At 43.9% G+C, this 15,435-nt stretch overlaps 1 protein-coding gene and 2 long non-coding RNA genes across 4 annotated transcripts; 1 reads left to right on the top strand and 2 right to left on the bottom strand.

Annotated features, from left to right (window-relative positions):
* Positions 1–526: 526 nt before the first annotated feature.
* On the top strand, positions 527–7,882 carry LOC113957237. The gene is made up of 3 exons (XR_003531100.1): positions 527–680; positions 4,185–7,693; positions 7,795–7,882. It is a non-coding gene; the product is annotated as an uncharacterized LOC113957237 (long non-coding RNA).
* On the bottom strand, positions 6,599–7,805 carry LOC113957238. Its single transcript, XR_003531101.1, has 3 exons — positions 7,704–7,805; positions 7,098–7,285; positions 6,599–6,708 (listed from the first exon to the last, which is right to left on the bottom strand). It is a non-coding gene; the product is annotated as an uncharacterized LOC113957238 (long non-coding RNA).
* A 2,487-nt stretch (positions 7,883–10,369) lies between the features above and the next one.
* Positions 10,370–15,003, bottom strand: IFT22 (intraflagellar transport 22). 2 transcript variants are annotated; one of them, XM_027664499.1, is made up of 5 exons: positions 14,880–15,003; positions 14,455–14,534; positions 14,269–14,358; positions 13,416–13,618; positions 10,370–12,551 (listed from the first exon to the last, which is right to left on the bottom strand). In XM_027664499.1, the coding sequence occupies exons 1-5, from the start codon at positions 14,916–14,918 to the stop codon at positions 12,403–12,405; spliced, it is 561 nt and encodes a 186-aa protein (XP_027520300.1). In that variant the 5' UTR covers positions 14,919–15,003; the 3' UTR covers positions 10,370–12,402. The 2 variants fall into 2 exon arrangements, with proteins under 2 accessions (XP_027520300.1, XP_027520302.1); XM_027664501.1 differs by lacking the exons at positions 14,269–14,358; positions 14,455–14,534 and adding an exon at positions 14,004–14,220 and having other exon boundaries at positions 14,880–14,897.
* Between the last annotated feature and the right edge of the window lie 432 nt (positions 15,004–15,435).

The raw sequence follows: 15,435 nt of genomic DNA, 5'->3' as shown, positions 1-15,435 counted from the left end.
CAAAGCCCAGGGTGGGCCAGCACTGGGACCTGAGAGAGACCTCTCTTGTTTTTCACTCTGTTCATGAGATTATACTTTTCTTTAAAAAAACCTAAAATAGCAGCAGGAGGTTCTGCTTCTTGAGGCTGTTTTGCATAGAAGTGTTACATGCAGTAGTGTTTCTCCAACCAACAGACCATGTCAACAGTAGCATCCCGTGCATTCAACTTCCTGATCTTGAGTCGACCAGTTCGTTAACATCAACGAGATGAGTCATGTCAGATCTGCAAGACTGGGCCATTTATCTCATTTTCTTCCTCTGAGGCACAAGCAGATCAGATATCCCATAAATTCTAATGGTTTGCAATGCCCACTTGCCAAGAGAAGGAGGGAGTGTTGCAAGTACCATAAAATTCGTTGTCCCATGTGTGTCGTATTAAATGGTGTAGCCAAAAGATTTCCCTGTTAAGGCTTCAGCAGCAGTGCTCATTTTGGAGTGTTTTATTCATCCAACCACTGTTAACCCTCAGTTTGTCCCTCTCAGAACTGCCTTTGGAGACATTTAGAAGAACAGTACCCAAGAAATCTTTGTGTAAAGGGCGGACCAGGCAGCTGAAGAGACGCCACAGGATTTCAGAGGATCACCACATCTTTGCAAGTCCTTCAGCTGAACAAGCCCACCTTCTGAACAGTTAATCCAGGTGGGATTACTGGAAGCTCCAAAAGTGTAGCTCAAGGCCTTCCTCCAGGTGGGACTCCACAGTGATTCCTGAGCCTTTTCTGGGGCTCTGCCAATTCCTGTATATCCAGAGATGGTCCAACCAAATACTTGTCAGTACAAGTTAAAATCCCACATTTTAAGTCAGTGGGTACCCCCATATGGTCCAGCTGTTTCCCATCGATGCCATCCCATCCTTATGAATCCTTTTATTCCCTATTTTCCCTGATTTCTCCTAAGTGTTACAGTGGTCTCTCTATTTGTCTCTTTATTTCACTAGAGTGCCTTTTCCAGACCTATGTCCCTTAGATGCAGACACACAAAATATTTTGTATTTCTATGGCACCTTCCACGGGAGAAAGAGCTTTTTAGTAGAGCCAGAAGAGAAGGAATTATCTTGGATTTACAGGCTGAGCAGACCCAAAGACACAGCCTGATTTTCCTGGGGATACACAAAAATCAGCAACAGGAAGGAAAAAACCTGAACATGTATCTTCTACCTCCCTATAGCTTTTTTTTGTCATGAAGTGCATTTCCTTTCCTTATTCATCCCACCTTTAAAAAATACCAAAAATACTTCTGACCTTCTATGAAAAATAGCTGAAGACAAACATCTGTTGTAAAATGAATATTTCTGAGCAGGTGAAAAGATCAAACAAACTCGTTTTCTATAGAATCTCAGTTTGATTCTCTCAAAAATGTTTGCTGCTGAGACAGCTTCCCTGCCTGGCTCTTGCACCACTCAGGCAGCATCAAGAAGCTCCTTTCCCCTCTGAGACCACAGGAGGTTTCACATTACGTTGTTAACCTCCCTCGGATCATCTCCTCCGTGCACAATCCCAGTCACATTTACATGCAGACATAATGTCACTCAGCCCACTTTATGCCACTTAAATCTCTCTCGTTGCCATGGGGAACATTGATAAGGAACCAATTAGCAAATAAAATATTTGGGGACGGATTTGAAAGCCACTGCTCCGTGGATTTGTGTGTCACAGGCAGTGACATTTCATTTGGCATTTGTCCTTACCTGGCTGAGCTTCTTCCACTGCAATTCCAGCTACACTGTGTAGTCAAAACATGCCCTTCCCACGGGATTTAGAGGCTTAGACGTGCAACACTATCTGACCCGGGGGAATTTTTACAGTTCTCAGGAGAAGAGGGATTGCTTGGAAAGCGCTTTTCCGGCATGGAAGTGCCAAGAGCACCATCCAGTGCCTGAGCGGAGTAAACACACAGGAACTCGATGGCGCTGGGACAAAGGCAGCTCTGCACATCCCACAGTCCGGCTACGCGTGGTGGAGTGCACGAGGATTTAATAAAATACAGATTCTTACAGAAGGAACTTGGAAAGGAAGTCTGGCAAAGCGGTCAGCCTTTCAGGAGGACAGGAGACAACCTGGAAGATCCCATCTTTTAAGCTAGAGCTGTAGTCTGAGTTGAGTTACTGATGATTTAGGGAGCAAAAGATGCAAGGGAGGAGGAAGAAGAGGTGGCAATAGATGGAGCTGGTTAAGAAAAGTAGGTAATTAAATCCATGATGGAAAGGAGCTGCTGCAGAGAGAGAAAATCGGGCCAGATCCTGCAATCCTTCCTCTTTGCAGAATTGAATCAGCAAAGAGAGGCTAGGAAGGTGTGCTGGCAGCTGCAAAAATAAGGGAGAAGTGACCTCAGCTGCCACTGCCCAGTCCCAACAGCCTTGTATGGCTTGTCAAATGTGAATAGTCCTGGATTTCGAGAATAAAAATTATTTGGAAAAAGATTTTGCACACATGTGGGCCATAAGTAACAATAATTCTTACTACATATGGCTACAGGCTGTTGGTGGGCTAGAGAGAAGGAACTAATTGCAGAACAAGGAGTCCTTGGGGCTAAAAGTGGGCACAGGCAGAAATGAATGTTATCTGTAAAGAAGTGATACCCAAAAAGATGTCCAAGAAAAAGCATGCAGCTTTTCCATGGACTGGTGGCTGTGCAACAGTGTATGGAAACTGTGTAAACAAGGAAACAGGAGTTTGGCATATTATGAACTGAGTATTTATTAATCAGAGATACAGAGTGCTGCAGTTTAGCACAATATTTGTGGTAACTTGTCACTAACATGTTCTCCCTAAAATCAGACTTTGGGCATAGTATAGAAATGCTGTAATCCAAGACAACTCCTCTGTTGTGTTCAGCTTCACATGTGTTTGCTCTTACTCTTTTTATATTTAACTTGCAGAGCAAAACTCACTTCTTTGATTAATATTGAGCAGTGTTTTGTTAGTGCCCTGTGGCAGAAGTGCCCAGATGGAGTGGGTTGAATACTGAAAACATGAGAAGCATTTAGTGTTCTGTGGAGCTCTGTTAAAGGTGTCTGAATAGAACATCTGGTATCAAATCTTGGGATAAATCAGTTTGGACCTGATCTGTGCTTTGTTCCAGCTTTACATTCCCCCTCTTCCTTCCTTGTTCCCAGAGCCAATAGATGATGGTTTATTGCCTGGTGCAACCCATTAAAGTCCCTTTGTTGGGGCTTGGCAATTAGTTGAGCAGAAAGAGTATAAAAATCACTTTGACATCTGTGGGGTTGAAATGGCAACGCTGACTTAAGATCTCCCTGAAAGGCTTTTTATCTGTCCTCAAGGTGAGGGAGAAAGAAGAAAGAGTGATTATCCAGAGACTTTGGGAAGATATTGCCTGATGTGCCTGCAGAGTGTGTATAAAACATGCCTGCCCACCACAGGGCCCTGGTGTGGGCATGCAAGACCTCCCTGCCAGGGGAAATTATTGCTATCCCACTGCTCAGCACTGCCAGATCCCTCTGCCAGTCCTGCTTTGTGGGCAAGAAAAACTCCTGCAGATTTGAAGAGCGAGGAAGGAAGACGGGAGCCGTTGGGGTGTCGTGTGACCGACACCACACAGCAGATGGAGGTGCCCATCCTTCAGTCCTACAACACATTCCACAGCCCCAGCCTTCCCAAACACATCCCACTGCTGGCAACAGAGAGGAAGGGCAGGCTCACGTGGTTTTCACATCAAGAACTGTGACTGCAGAGGCGAATCAGGTGCTGAGGCACGTGGACACCTAATTTAGAAGTGTTCGAGATGAACTCCTTGCACTTTAGGAAGTGTTTCAGCTGAGTACACAGAGCTCCCAAATACCCTTTGGATATTTGGCTCCACTCTTGGATAGATTTGCATGAGTGGTGTTTTTACCTGCTCACGTGAGTGGTGTTTTTACCTCCAAATTTTACCAAATTCCCCTGCTCAGAGGCTCTGACTCCCAGAACTATGACCAAAGCCATGAAAGAACACCAAATGCGAATTCCTAAATTGCATTCAGAATATTCTGAAGCAACTCCTTCCTGAGTAGTAACCAAGAAAAATGTCTCACAGTGTAACATTTTATGCTATTGAGAAAATAAAATATTTTGAGTTATATTCCTTTAAGATGTCTTGCTGTGTTTAAAGGGCTGATTTTCTTCTCTTTTTGCCTTGTTTTCAGGCTTGATACATCAACCAAACTTCAGAGGAGTTGTTCTTGCCTCACACCAATGTTGAGACGAAAGAGAAGCAAGTTATTCATGTTTTAATGTTGTTTTGTGCCAGATGTTTTGCTGGTAGAAATCCATAGCTCCACAGGCACCCATTTCTTCAGGATCTGGAATGTCTGACACAATTTCTGTCTCCATTCTGGACAGCCTGTGAAGGAAGCTGCTTTATTTTGCAATATTGAATATTCATGCTGGGAAGTTATAAGGAAAACCAAAATAATGAGAGACAGGGTCTCTAATAAGCTTCCTGTCACATGAGGCTCTTGTTCTGGTGAAGCAGATGTGGTTGCTGACTTGTTTCCAAAATGTTTGTTGAGTGGTGATTAGATTCTGTCATACTGATGTTATATCTCTGTGATCTCATTCAATACAAGTAGTTCTGCAAACAGTGAAATATTTTTTTCCTATGGATTTATATCTTGGATTGTGTTTCTGCATAAATTCTCTGATGTTTAATGGGGGTTGAGTTCATTTTAGCCTGTTTCTTCAATGAGAGATGAGCAATCTGTCTTGACTTGGCTGCCTACTTTCATGAAACTTGCAGGAATTAAATATCACAAGTATTAAAAATTTGAGTGGGAATTATGAACCAGTTCCAGAGTTATTTGGAGCCAACTCATATAAACAAACATAAACATGAGTCTCATTTGCTTTACAAAACTAACAGGTAAGAAGCAATCTTTTATTACTTTGTCCCTCTATTTTACCTACTTGATTCTATTGCTTTATTAATGATCAATCATATAAGATATGCTTTATTTATAAAGCTGTGTGAAATATGAGACTTGTTTGCCACATTGAATACATATTAAAACATCATTAATTTATACTTATTATGGGCCACACAAGAGATGACATTGCATTTTATTGTCCTTGCTGGAGCAGGGGAAAGAGGTGACATGGATTTTAACTTACATGTTTGCACAGGCAAGTGCAGAGAAAGAACATTATTTTTCCTTTAGAATTCTCATAGTTCTGGTTTGGAAAGGGAGAAAGGAAACCTAGAATTGAAAATGATCTTTTGTGTTGCTGAGTCCGGTCTTTTGCTTCTGCAGAGAGCCAAGTTCCCAGTCTTTTTCATAAAACAGGTTGTGCTATTCAAAAATATGCTCCTTTCTCTTTGTCATCCCTCCTATCCTCCCAGTTTCCCACTTTATTTGGGTGTTTGCCCCAGAATTTTCTTTCTTTGATAGGAAGAAACCTTTTAATTTCCATAATCAGTTTTTGCATGTTTGCTCTTGTTCTGTGTTGTTCTATGTTTTTGTTCTTCTTTCCTAAAAAAGTTCATTCCTGTAGGTAGCCATGTCTGTATAGGGAATAAGGAAAGAAGACCCTTCCAAGAGGACAGAAAATCTACACTTGGGTAAATCCTTAAGACACAAATCTGTTGGAAACGAGTCTTCAACAGCACTTAGCATAAAATGTTTGTGTGTCTAATACTCCCAGGTTTTTCTGGGACTGGAAAATGAATTATTTAGTGATGGAAACTGCACATGCATCTGCTTGGCTTCTGTGGGTTCATGTTATAGAAAACTGTAGGAGTGTTGTAGAGATCACAACTACCCAACTTTGTGTCATAGACCCTGTGTCTTCACAGGCCTCAGAAATTCCCATTTATCTGAGTAGAGGAGAACAGAGTGGCAAGTCTCTGCTTTTATTGCCAATGCTTTGTGGAATAACCTTTATGGTCTGTAGATTCAGTCATGTGCAGGTCTGTGTGACTTAGGATTTATTACACTGCACTTCATATTTGTGCATCTCTCTCCAGTTCCTGGAGAGGAAAGAAATTAAAGGTCTAAAAGGTTAGCTTGGTGTTAATAGATCCAGATATACCCAATATTTAACCTCCCTGGACAAAGGAACTCCTTCAAGGGCTGGCTTGTCCTGTTACAGTGTGACAGTGTCAGCCCTGTGTGCTGCAAACCTTCACCCAACCTTAGAAATAAGAAATAAAAAATAAAAAAGCCAAGTGTCTGCTCAATGGGAAACAGATGGAGTTTTCATTAGACATTACTTTTAATGATCTGCTTTAAAAGTAAAGATACACCATTCCAAGCAGAAGAAGGGCCTCCTAATAGCTGTGTTTAAGTCCCAGGCTCATTATCTGAGCTACAGATAAGCAAGATTGCAAGACCTTTGAATCATTGGAACTTCCAGTTAAGCTTTCCGACCATTATTAAAATTCCAAACACAGCAGAACTATTTTGGAGCCTTACCAATATTTTTTCCTGAAGATGTATCTTTATTTAATGATTCAGAGTTATTATGATGGGCCTGGCAGTCAGTTGCTCGGTTTCTGGAGTATTACCATTTAACCTAGGTCAGGATAAAAATCTGGGAATATTCATTGCAGGGCAGACCTTTTGCATCTTTGAGGGCCTGTTCTTCACAGTCCACCTTGGTGTGACTCCCCCCAAATGGTGTTGCTGGCTGTGAGAGGTGACCCCAGCAGTCTAGAAAGCCTGAAGATCCTTCCTAAAAAGATAAACCCTGCATTCTGTGCCTGTAGGTACTAAATCAACTTTTGACATGTAAAGAACAATGCAATCCCAGGGTTTTAGGCATAGATGGCTGCTGCCAAACCACAAGAAATGCTTTTGTCTGGAACTCATGGAGCAGTAACATAGCAATGGAGGGTGTACCCTTGTCTGTTATTCCCTCTGAGCAAATTCTCAGAGACATGTTACCAGGATTCAGATAGATTTCATGGAACTAGGAGAGAAACGGGCTTTAATTTTCTTATAAAGGGAGGAAGAGACAATAGAACTCAGCAAAACATGTGGCAAGTTTTGTTTCTGTCTGAGAGTTATGCAAGCAAAACCCAGTGCCCATCCTCAGACAGCACTCTCCCAAGTGAGACTCACGTGAGGGAACTTGTGCTACTTTTCTTCTTAAAGCCTTCAAAATTGCTTTATTTCCTCTGCATATGTGTAAATACAAACTATGTCTTCAACTGTTCTCCAGCTGGTATGAGTCAGAATCCAAACTTCTCAAAGTTCAAGGAAATTTAGAGCTGATGTTCTGGTTCACTGTCACCTCTGTAGAAAAATACCTGCATGAATAATGAGAAATAAGCCTCTTGTTTTCATAAGAGGGACCAGAAGGATCAAGTTCAGCGAAAATCTATCACAAACTGTTAATTAAGCACTGTTCTGAAACCAGGTTTTTCCCACTCTGTTAGAAACCTTCTTCAATTTCCAGACGAGAGTTATTAGTGGCTGGTTTGTTCGCATATATTACTGTGCCAAAGCTGTCTTTTAGTTTACATTATACACAAACAGAATGTGAGTATTAGGTTTCCTCTGCTTTTTGTCTCTTTCAGGGGAAAAGAAAAAGAAGAGCTTAAATACAAGGTCACCTTGTGTTCAAGGTCCAGTTATTTCCTCACACAATTCAAGGGTGGGGGGAGAACAAGCAAAAGGAGCAGATGACAAAGATGACAAGAGTGCTTTATATTTAGGTTTGTGTACCTTAGAATGATCCAGCAACAGCATCCCTGCTCCTGTTATCTTATGTCCAAGTAAATACAGTTAATTTTCTTTCTTTGGGTTATATTTGCAGAAATCAAGAAATGCCCTCTCTCCCTGTGTTACTAGAGTGTATTGGGATCCAGTTTTTGAGAAAATGTGTTTATTCTCTTTCCCTGTACCCCTATTTTATGCCTTTGCCATTGGAGCATGGATATACTCCTCCCCTTGTTCTCCCTGTATGGTCCCAGTTTACATACTCCACCCTTGCTCCTCTCCAGTTGCTCCCCTTGTTCCAGCAAGTTCTGCTCCTGCCCCATAAAAGCAGGAGCCACGTTAATAAATTGTTCCATTTTGCACCTAACGTCGAGGTGTCCGAACCCTCATTCCTGTGGGGCTGTCGAGGACACTGAGAGAGTCTGTTTGCCACAAGAGTGAAAAAACAATACAATTGTTTCTTTCTTCTTGTCTCATTGAGTGGCCTTTTCCTGGTTTAGTGTAGCTTTGTGAGCATGGGTTGCACAAGCCAGTTCCATCATCCTGGTGATTACAGCACGGGGTGAGAGGTTTCAGATACTCCTGGTTGTGAAGAAATGATTTTCAGAGGATGAACTCACAGCAAATTCCAAGCAGGTGCCTTTCTGAGGTGTTTGGTTACGCAAACCTCAGTCACTCAGGGGGGAATCTTGTCCTGAGTGAATAACATAAGATGGATCAGTGCGAAAATCCACACCTGGAAGTTGCTTCCTAAAGTATCTCCATGTCAGCACCCTGCAGATTTTAAACTGAGGGTGCAAACCCCCAGCATGGATGGACACTCTGCAGGGTGGTGGCCTCTGTGACTCCCTCGAGTCACTTGGCAGCGCAATAATGGAAATGGGAACGTGGGATTTCTTGTGTCTGTTGTGTCCATTGGAACAATACTGCTGAGAGCAACTGGGACCAAAGGCCTGGCCTTCAAAATGTATGACTTGAAAAGAAAGCTGCATTTTTTTTTTTTTTGTAAGGTCCAAATGTGTTTCATTCAGCTTTGCTGCTACTCCCAGAGCTGAGTTGTAAAAAAGTCACACATCTGGGCTGTGCTGCCTGTAACTGTTTTCGTCATCCCAAGCAGTTTTTGGCTCCATGATGTTCTGTGTGTGCAGAAAAGAGCTGGTAAGAGCAAACTCTTAACTGAAGAGCTTAAATGTCTTGAATCACCAGCCTGCAGGGTAGCCATGGTCTTTAACTTTATAGATGTAAACCTGAAGTCTTAAAATTCTGCATTTCTAGCCCTGCAGAGTTCTCATTCAGACTGCTCCCTATCAGATTTCCATGCTGACTCCATGTCCAGACAGGTCAACTGTCCAAAGGAATGATGGACCAAGTGCTTTCATGGGAGACAAATGTGAACTTGAGTAGAGCTCACCAATAGCTGTAAAGTTTTTTGAAGCTATACAGCAATAAAACTTTGAAAATAATTTCAGTACATCCTAAATAAAGGGATGTAAGATGTCAGGATTATCAATATTTAATGCCAAGTGACAAAATAATGTTGCTCCTCAATAATTCCTGTTGAAATAATGGCTTGTTTTCTCACTGCACAGTTGGCATATCCTGGAGTCTTTGGATTCTGCACTGTGGAGGCTGAATGTGTTTGAATTAATTAATTAATATTTAAAATGTTCTATGCCCCTCATTCCAGCCTCAGTTCCCCAAAACATGACAGTGCAGGTGATCACAGAAGAGCCACTGGAACAAATAGCTACTGAATTCCAGTGTGGTCAAGGATCCACAGAAAGGACAGGGAACTTGGAGACTCCCAGTTTGTGCATAGTTGATCCAAAGCAGGTTTTTGGGGCCTGTGGCTGCTGCCAGGATGAGAAGGGGACACGAGGGGGACACTGAGAGCCTGAGGACACCTAGAGGAGGCCACATGTGTCTGGAGGAGTTGGCAGGCTTGCCTAGAAGCCTTCCCTTCCACTTCTTGGAAAGTCCATCCAAAAAAGCCTTTCCAAATTTCCCAGCATGGTGGGCAGGTCCTGAGTGTGGAAGAGTAAAGCAGAGTGCTTTTGCTGCAAACTTGCTGTCCCCTTCTGCTCCTGAATTGTTCCTACTCGTGGTTAAACCCCTGCCTTGCCAGCTGACTGCCGTGGAACTTGGGGCTGATTTCCACATGCTCCCACTTTCCTTTACACTTCTCTGAGCAGTTCTTTGGCCTCTCAAAAAGTATGGACAGAGCACAGGACAGTCCCTTCCCAACCACATGGCTTCAGGCACACAAACAGACCTGCACAGCCCAAGGAGTAGCACTGGGATGGGGCATCTCTGACAGCACAAAAGGGCAGGTTGGGAAGGGCAGACAGAGACCTAACTCTGCTCAGCTGGCACTCTCATACCTCCCTTCTGAGTAGGTGCTTCTGATGGCCTGTTTCATAAATCATTATTGAAAGATACTTCTGAATAAATACTTTCTCTTCTCCAGTACTAAGGATTAATTTTGCATGAGTCTGTGTGTTTACTCTGTTCTTCAGCAGTGACAGAAATTACTCTCTTGGTCAGATTTTATGAATGATGTTCCACATTTATTGCATGTTATGACCTTTTTGGATGATACAAAGTCAAGTCTAGGGATCTGTCTTTCTTATTTTTCTTCTCTAATGAACAGTTTGTTGCAGTATAGACACCTGTAATTTACATCCTTTATTTGAGATTAAAGTAAGCTCATGATTAACATATTATATGAAGCAAGGTGGTGAACAGGAGAGTTCATTGACTTTTCAACCCTGGAATCACCCAAACACTGTTTTACATTCCAAATAAAATATCTGCTGGGTTTCACACCAGTCTTTTACCAGTGCATATCACAATGTTGCTGTTGGGAAAAACTGAATTTATTAAGGCAATATATTTTAAAAATTGGCTCCAGCACCACACAGCTGGCAACAAGGAAAAAGTAATCTAAGGCAGCATGTAAAAAACTGTTCTTTAGTTAGATTGTGAATTTTCCAATAACTGCCTCCAACAGACCACCCTATGACACTGATTGCAAGCACATAAAGCCTGATGGTTCCAAAGTCATATAAATAAAACGTGGATGTTGAAATGCCAACCTCCCACTATTCGCCTCCAACCTTTTCATCTCTTCACTGCTTATTTTGCTTTTTTTCTTTCCTGGTGTCCTTCCTCTCACTGATGTTTTCCATCAGTACCACCTTCCCCCTTCGCCTCCCAGAACCAAGTGGAGGTTTCAGCTCTAATGGCAGAGCAGGAGCCAGCAGGCAGCGGAGGGGAGCTGGGGCAGATTTGGTGAGCACATCGAGCCCCCAAAAAGCAGAAGAGTGCAGGTTATTTGTGTGTGCACACATTTCACACACCCAGTGCCCACCTGAGCAAACCAGTGGAGCAGTTTAGGGAAGTTCTAAACTCGAGCCTAGCTCAGTATGGTTCAGAGTGTTATTTGTAGCCATGAGTTTGATGAGCTGGAGCTGTTCTAAGATCTTTTAATTTTTCACCTCCCGTGCCATTGTATAAGGACAGGCCACTCATCACTCAGAGAAGAGCTATGAAAATAATAAAAACAGATTAATTAACGTGGAAGAAAACCCAAGAAGCTCTCAATCCTGTTGTCTGGAACTAAAATACATCTGGTACTTCCTGGTTTATAACATACTTCGTGTAAAGGCTGTTTACTCAGTGTTGGTGTCAATTCTTTGGCTGTTTGGGTTGGTGACAAGTTTTTGTAAATGTCTCTTGTTAGACCTAAGTAGGGTGAAATGTTTATCTCTTGTTTTCCTTACTAAAAATTAAGCAGGTTGTTAAGAGTTTCACAAAACCATAATTAACTTTCTCTTTGCGAACAGAACATTTTAAAAATGTTTTTATTGCCTTAGTAATGAGTGTTACAAAAAATGTCTTCCACAGCAAAACACACTAATAACAGGGATGAGTGCAAACCAAACAAGTCAAAGTAAATTATCTATGAAACCACTTATTTTAATGCAACAGGGAACAGCAATAAAAGTTTCGAAACAGCTTTTCCTCCTTTGAGAAAGCAGAACTATTTTTTTCTCTGTTGGAGCTCCTGACATAGGTCAAAATATTGCACTACAGTGAGATTTCAATTCTTTTCCTCCCAGAGGGACCTAAACATTGTCCTCACAACATGTGTATTTTGTTGGAATAGAAGAAAAGCCTCGTCCTAAGAAGGACTGCAACCAGCTCTGTCAGACCAAGGCAAGGGCTGTGCAGGAAGAACATTAAAATGTGGATTCCACACCACGACCACTCTCAGATCTCTATTCCAGTCAGTGGGTACTGACTGCCAAGGGCATAACTTGCCCAGGAACCCAGCTAACATGAGCCCTTTACTCAGATGCTTCAGCACAACTCCACAAATCTTCTGTTCTCTCAGGCCTCATTCTCTGAGCACCTCTGCACAAAGGGCTTCTGTGAGGGATGACCCAAACCTTTCTCTTTTGCTCCACACTAACATATTAAAAAATACCTTCCTGTACTTCTGATGCCAAAGTGCAGCTGTAAAGTTACCCAAATTCCTGGTTGTGCAGCCCTCTCCTTGGCACCACAGCTCACCTGATGTCAGCACTTCTTTGCAGGCTGAAGTGTTTATGGGCTGGCAAATTCTCCTTGTGAGGACCCATTCACAGGCTTACAAGGGCAAAACTATAATTTTTTCTTCCCTGTTCAGTACTTTTTTTTAATGCTATGAGATAATTGACATTTCTTCCCTCTCTCTGCTCTCATTCATTATGGTGACAATGCTTCTGAAGTATTTCATGAATTCCATCCGAACATCTTCAGGATCCTCCTCCAAGTTGGAATGTATTAGTTTTAGTTTGTTCAGTGGGTAAGCTTTGAAAGCAAATAAAAAACAATTAGGTATATTCCTTTTAAAAAAGAAATATTCATGAAGTCATGTTGGAGTCAGCTGGAATTCAGTAGTACCCAATGTTTGATACCCCAAATAAAACGTGAAGAAGAAAAGCAGCAGAGCTTGTCAGCTTTACAAACAAATCCAGCTTATTGCCAAATTAAAGTCTTCAAACAGTATTATTAAAGCTTAAAGTCTGGTTTTGGAGTCATATTCAGTTAGACAGAATCAAACAATTCAGCACCAAACTACAATTTTACTGCTGAAGTGATATGACATTTTTTGATTACTTCAAAGTTATGGAATCTTACTGTTATATTAAATATGTATTAATATATTAATACTTATAACAAATATGTAGTTGTTTGAACACTGGAACAGGTTGCCCAGAGCGTGTGTTTTCACTGATATAAACAGCCACAAATAATTGTGCAGTATCTAAGGCACTGATTTTAAAAGGGAGATCATTAGCCTCTTATTTCAAAGGGCTCCTGTTCTTTTGGTTGATAGAATGCAGACTTAAATGGCCTCAAAAGTTAACAAAAAACCATCCAATGGAAGAACCAAACTACTACTGATGAGGAAATATGGCAGGAGTTCTAATTCCTGGCTCAGCTGCACGGTTACTGTGTGACCTTAGAGAAGCCACTCAAAGCTTTGCTTGCCTTTACTTTCCCTTTTGTGAAACAGGAATATCCTTGAGATCAATTATTTCCGCTGTTGCAGAGTGTTCTTTAATTGGCAGATTCAAATGAGAAATGTAAGCCATAAGTTATGAACAATTATAAAGACAGAGAGATCAGTGAAAAGCTCAGAGTTAGAGGTGGAGTTTTCCATCTCCTTACCCAGGGACAGGTTTTCTGTGTCCTCTGCACTGCCTGGTTTGTGATGTGCCACCAGGAGACACTGACTGTCGAGCAGTGGCTGCTGCTGCACGAAGCAGGAGTACCACATCTCAATTTCTTTCAGGTGACTGGGCAGCTCAGGGTTGAAGATTATTATTACCCCATGAGAGTCCTTCATCAGAGCTGGCCAGCACGTTTCAAACCTTGGAAAAAACAGCAAATGGCACGATCGACAGCTGGACAACAGAAACACTCACCCAAACTTCCTCAAGTTTTCTTCTTCTCTCTTCAAAAAGACATTTAAGTGCCTTTTTTTTAATTATAAGATCAGTAATCTTGCCAGCGATCTATATATTCCAACTACTTTGTCTTACCTACTATGCTACTTGGTCCCATGGTTTGCTGACAATTTGCTATTAGGTCAAGTGCTTATTTCACCTTTTTCCCTAAAAGTGGATCTGTCCCTTTCTCAGTTGTATCTTGTGGAAATTTAGGGCTCAATCATATACCTGCATTGTTTGAAGTTCACTCACATAACAGCTTCAAGGAGATAAAGGCAATTACAAAGTGGGCCTCTGTCTCTCCTACCTGTAATTCCATTCCAGGAGCTGTGGACTTTACTGGTATATTCAGTAAATATTTTGCATATATTATGCAAAACAAAGTTCAGCTGTGATCATGGCAGAGGGTACCTAGTGTCAGATGCTTTACAGCAGAAGCTATAGAAGGATATATTGGGGTAAAGAGTCAGGAATATTCCTCATCTCAAACAGATCATTGGTTTTAGGCCTGAAGTCTGAATAACCTGTGTAAACAGAAATATCAGGGGTTAAGTACCAAGGACGTGGCTTACTTTTGGTCACCACTGCAATCCCACAGCTCGAATCGACACCCAGCTCCCTTGCTGTTCCCGTTCAGGTTTGGCTTCTCATACTCCAGGATCCTGCGGGAAATGATGGATACACGGTGAAACACGCTCCTGTGCAGCAGCACAGCAGAGCTCGGGGGTCGGCACACAGAGCTCGGGGGTCTCGCTCACCTCACCCCTTGCGTCGGGCTGTAGCTGCCGATCCCTTCCGTGCTCTCCGACACGAAGTTCGCCAGCACCGACTTCCCAGACTGGCCGAAAGACACCCAGAGGGAATTGAACGCGCCACAGCCACAGCGGCGGTGCCCACCCGAGCCCCCCCAAACGCGGTCCCTCCCGCTCAGCCCCGGGCCCTTCTCCCTCCCTCCTGCCGCAGAGCTCCCGCGGGGCTCGGGGGGTCCCGTGTCGGGGGGTCCCTGTCGGGGGGTCCTGTGTCGGGGGATCCTGTGTCGGGGGATCCTGTGTCGGGGGATCCTGTGTCGGGATGTCCCTATCGGGTGTCCCTGTCGGGGGGTCCCGTGTCGGGGGGTCCCGTGTCGGGGGGTCCCGTGTCGGGATGTCCCTATCGGGTGCCCCTGTCGGGGGGTCCCGCTCACCTCGCGCGGCCCCACCAGCAGCACCTTCGCCCTCAGCATGGCGGGGGAGGGGGGGGGGGAGGGGAGGTGACGGCGCCCCCCAGCGGCCGCTGCCCGGCAACGCGTCCGCGCGGGAGGGAGGCGGGCGGTGATTGGCGCTGCCGCCGTCACGTGACAGCGCGGGGCGGGAAGGGGGCGGTGCGCGCGAGGGGCTCGCGGCCGCCGTGAGGGGGCGGCGCCGTGAGGGGGCGGCTCCCTCAGACCCCGCGACGTCCCCGCCACGTCCCCACGGTGTCCACTTAGTCCCTGCGTCCCCTTAGTGCCCCCACTGACCCTGTGTCCCCCAGACACTCCTTGTGTCCCCGCTTCGTCCCCTTCGTGCCCCCACAGTGTTCCCAGAACGTTCCCGCTGCGCCCTCGCAGCGCCAGCAGGCCAACCCCGCAGTGTCCCGCTCTGTCCCCGCACTGTCTCCGCAGTGTCCCCACGGTGTCCCCACGGTGTCCCCGCTCCGCCCGGCCGAGCCGCCCGCGGATCCGTCTGCTAGAGTAAGTAGGTCTCACAGCGAAAGGGCGAAGG

Source organism: Corapipo altera, unplaced genomic scaffold, assembly GCF_003945725.1.
Source record: "Corapipo altera isolate COAL_440 unplaced genomic scaffold, ASM394572v1 181b, whole genome shotgun sequence".
NCBI lineage: Eukaryota > Metazoa > Chordata > Aves > Passeriformes > Pipridae > Corapipo > Corapipo altera.
This window is presented reverse-complemented; position numbering and strand designations above follow the sequence as displayed.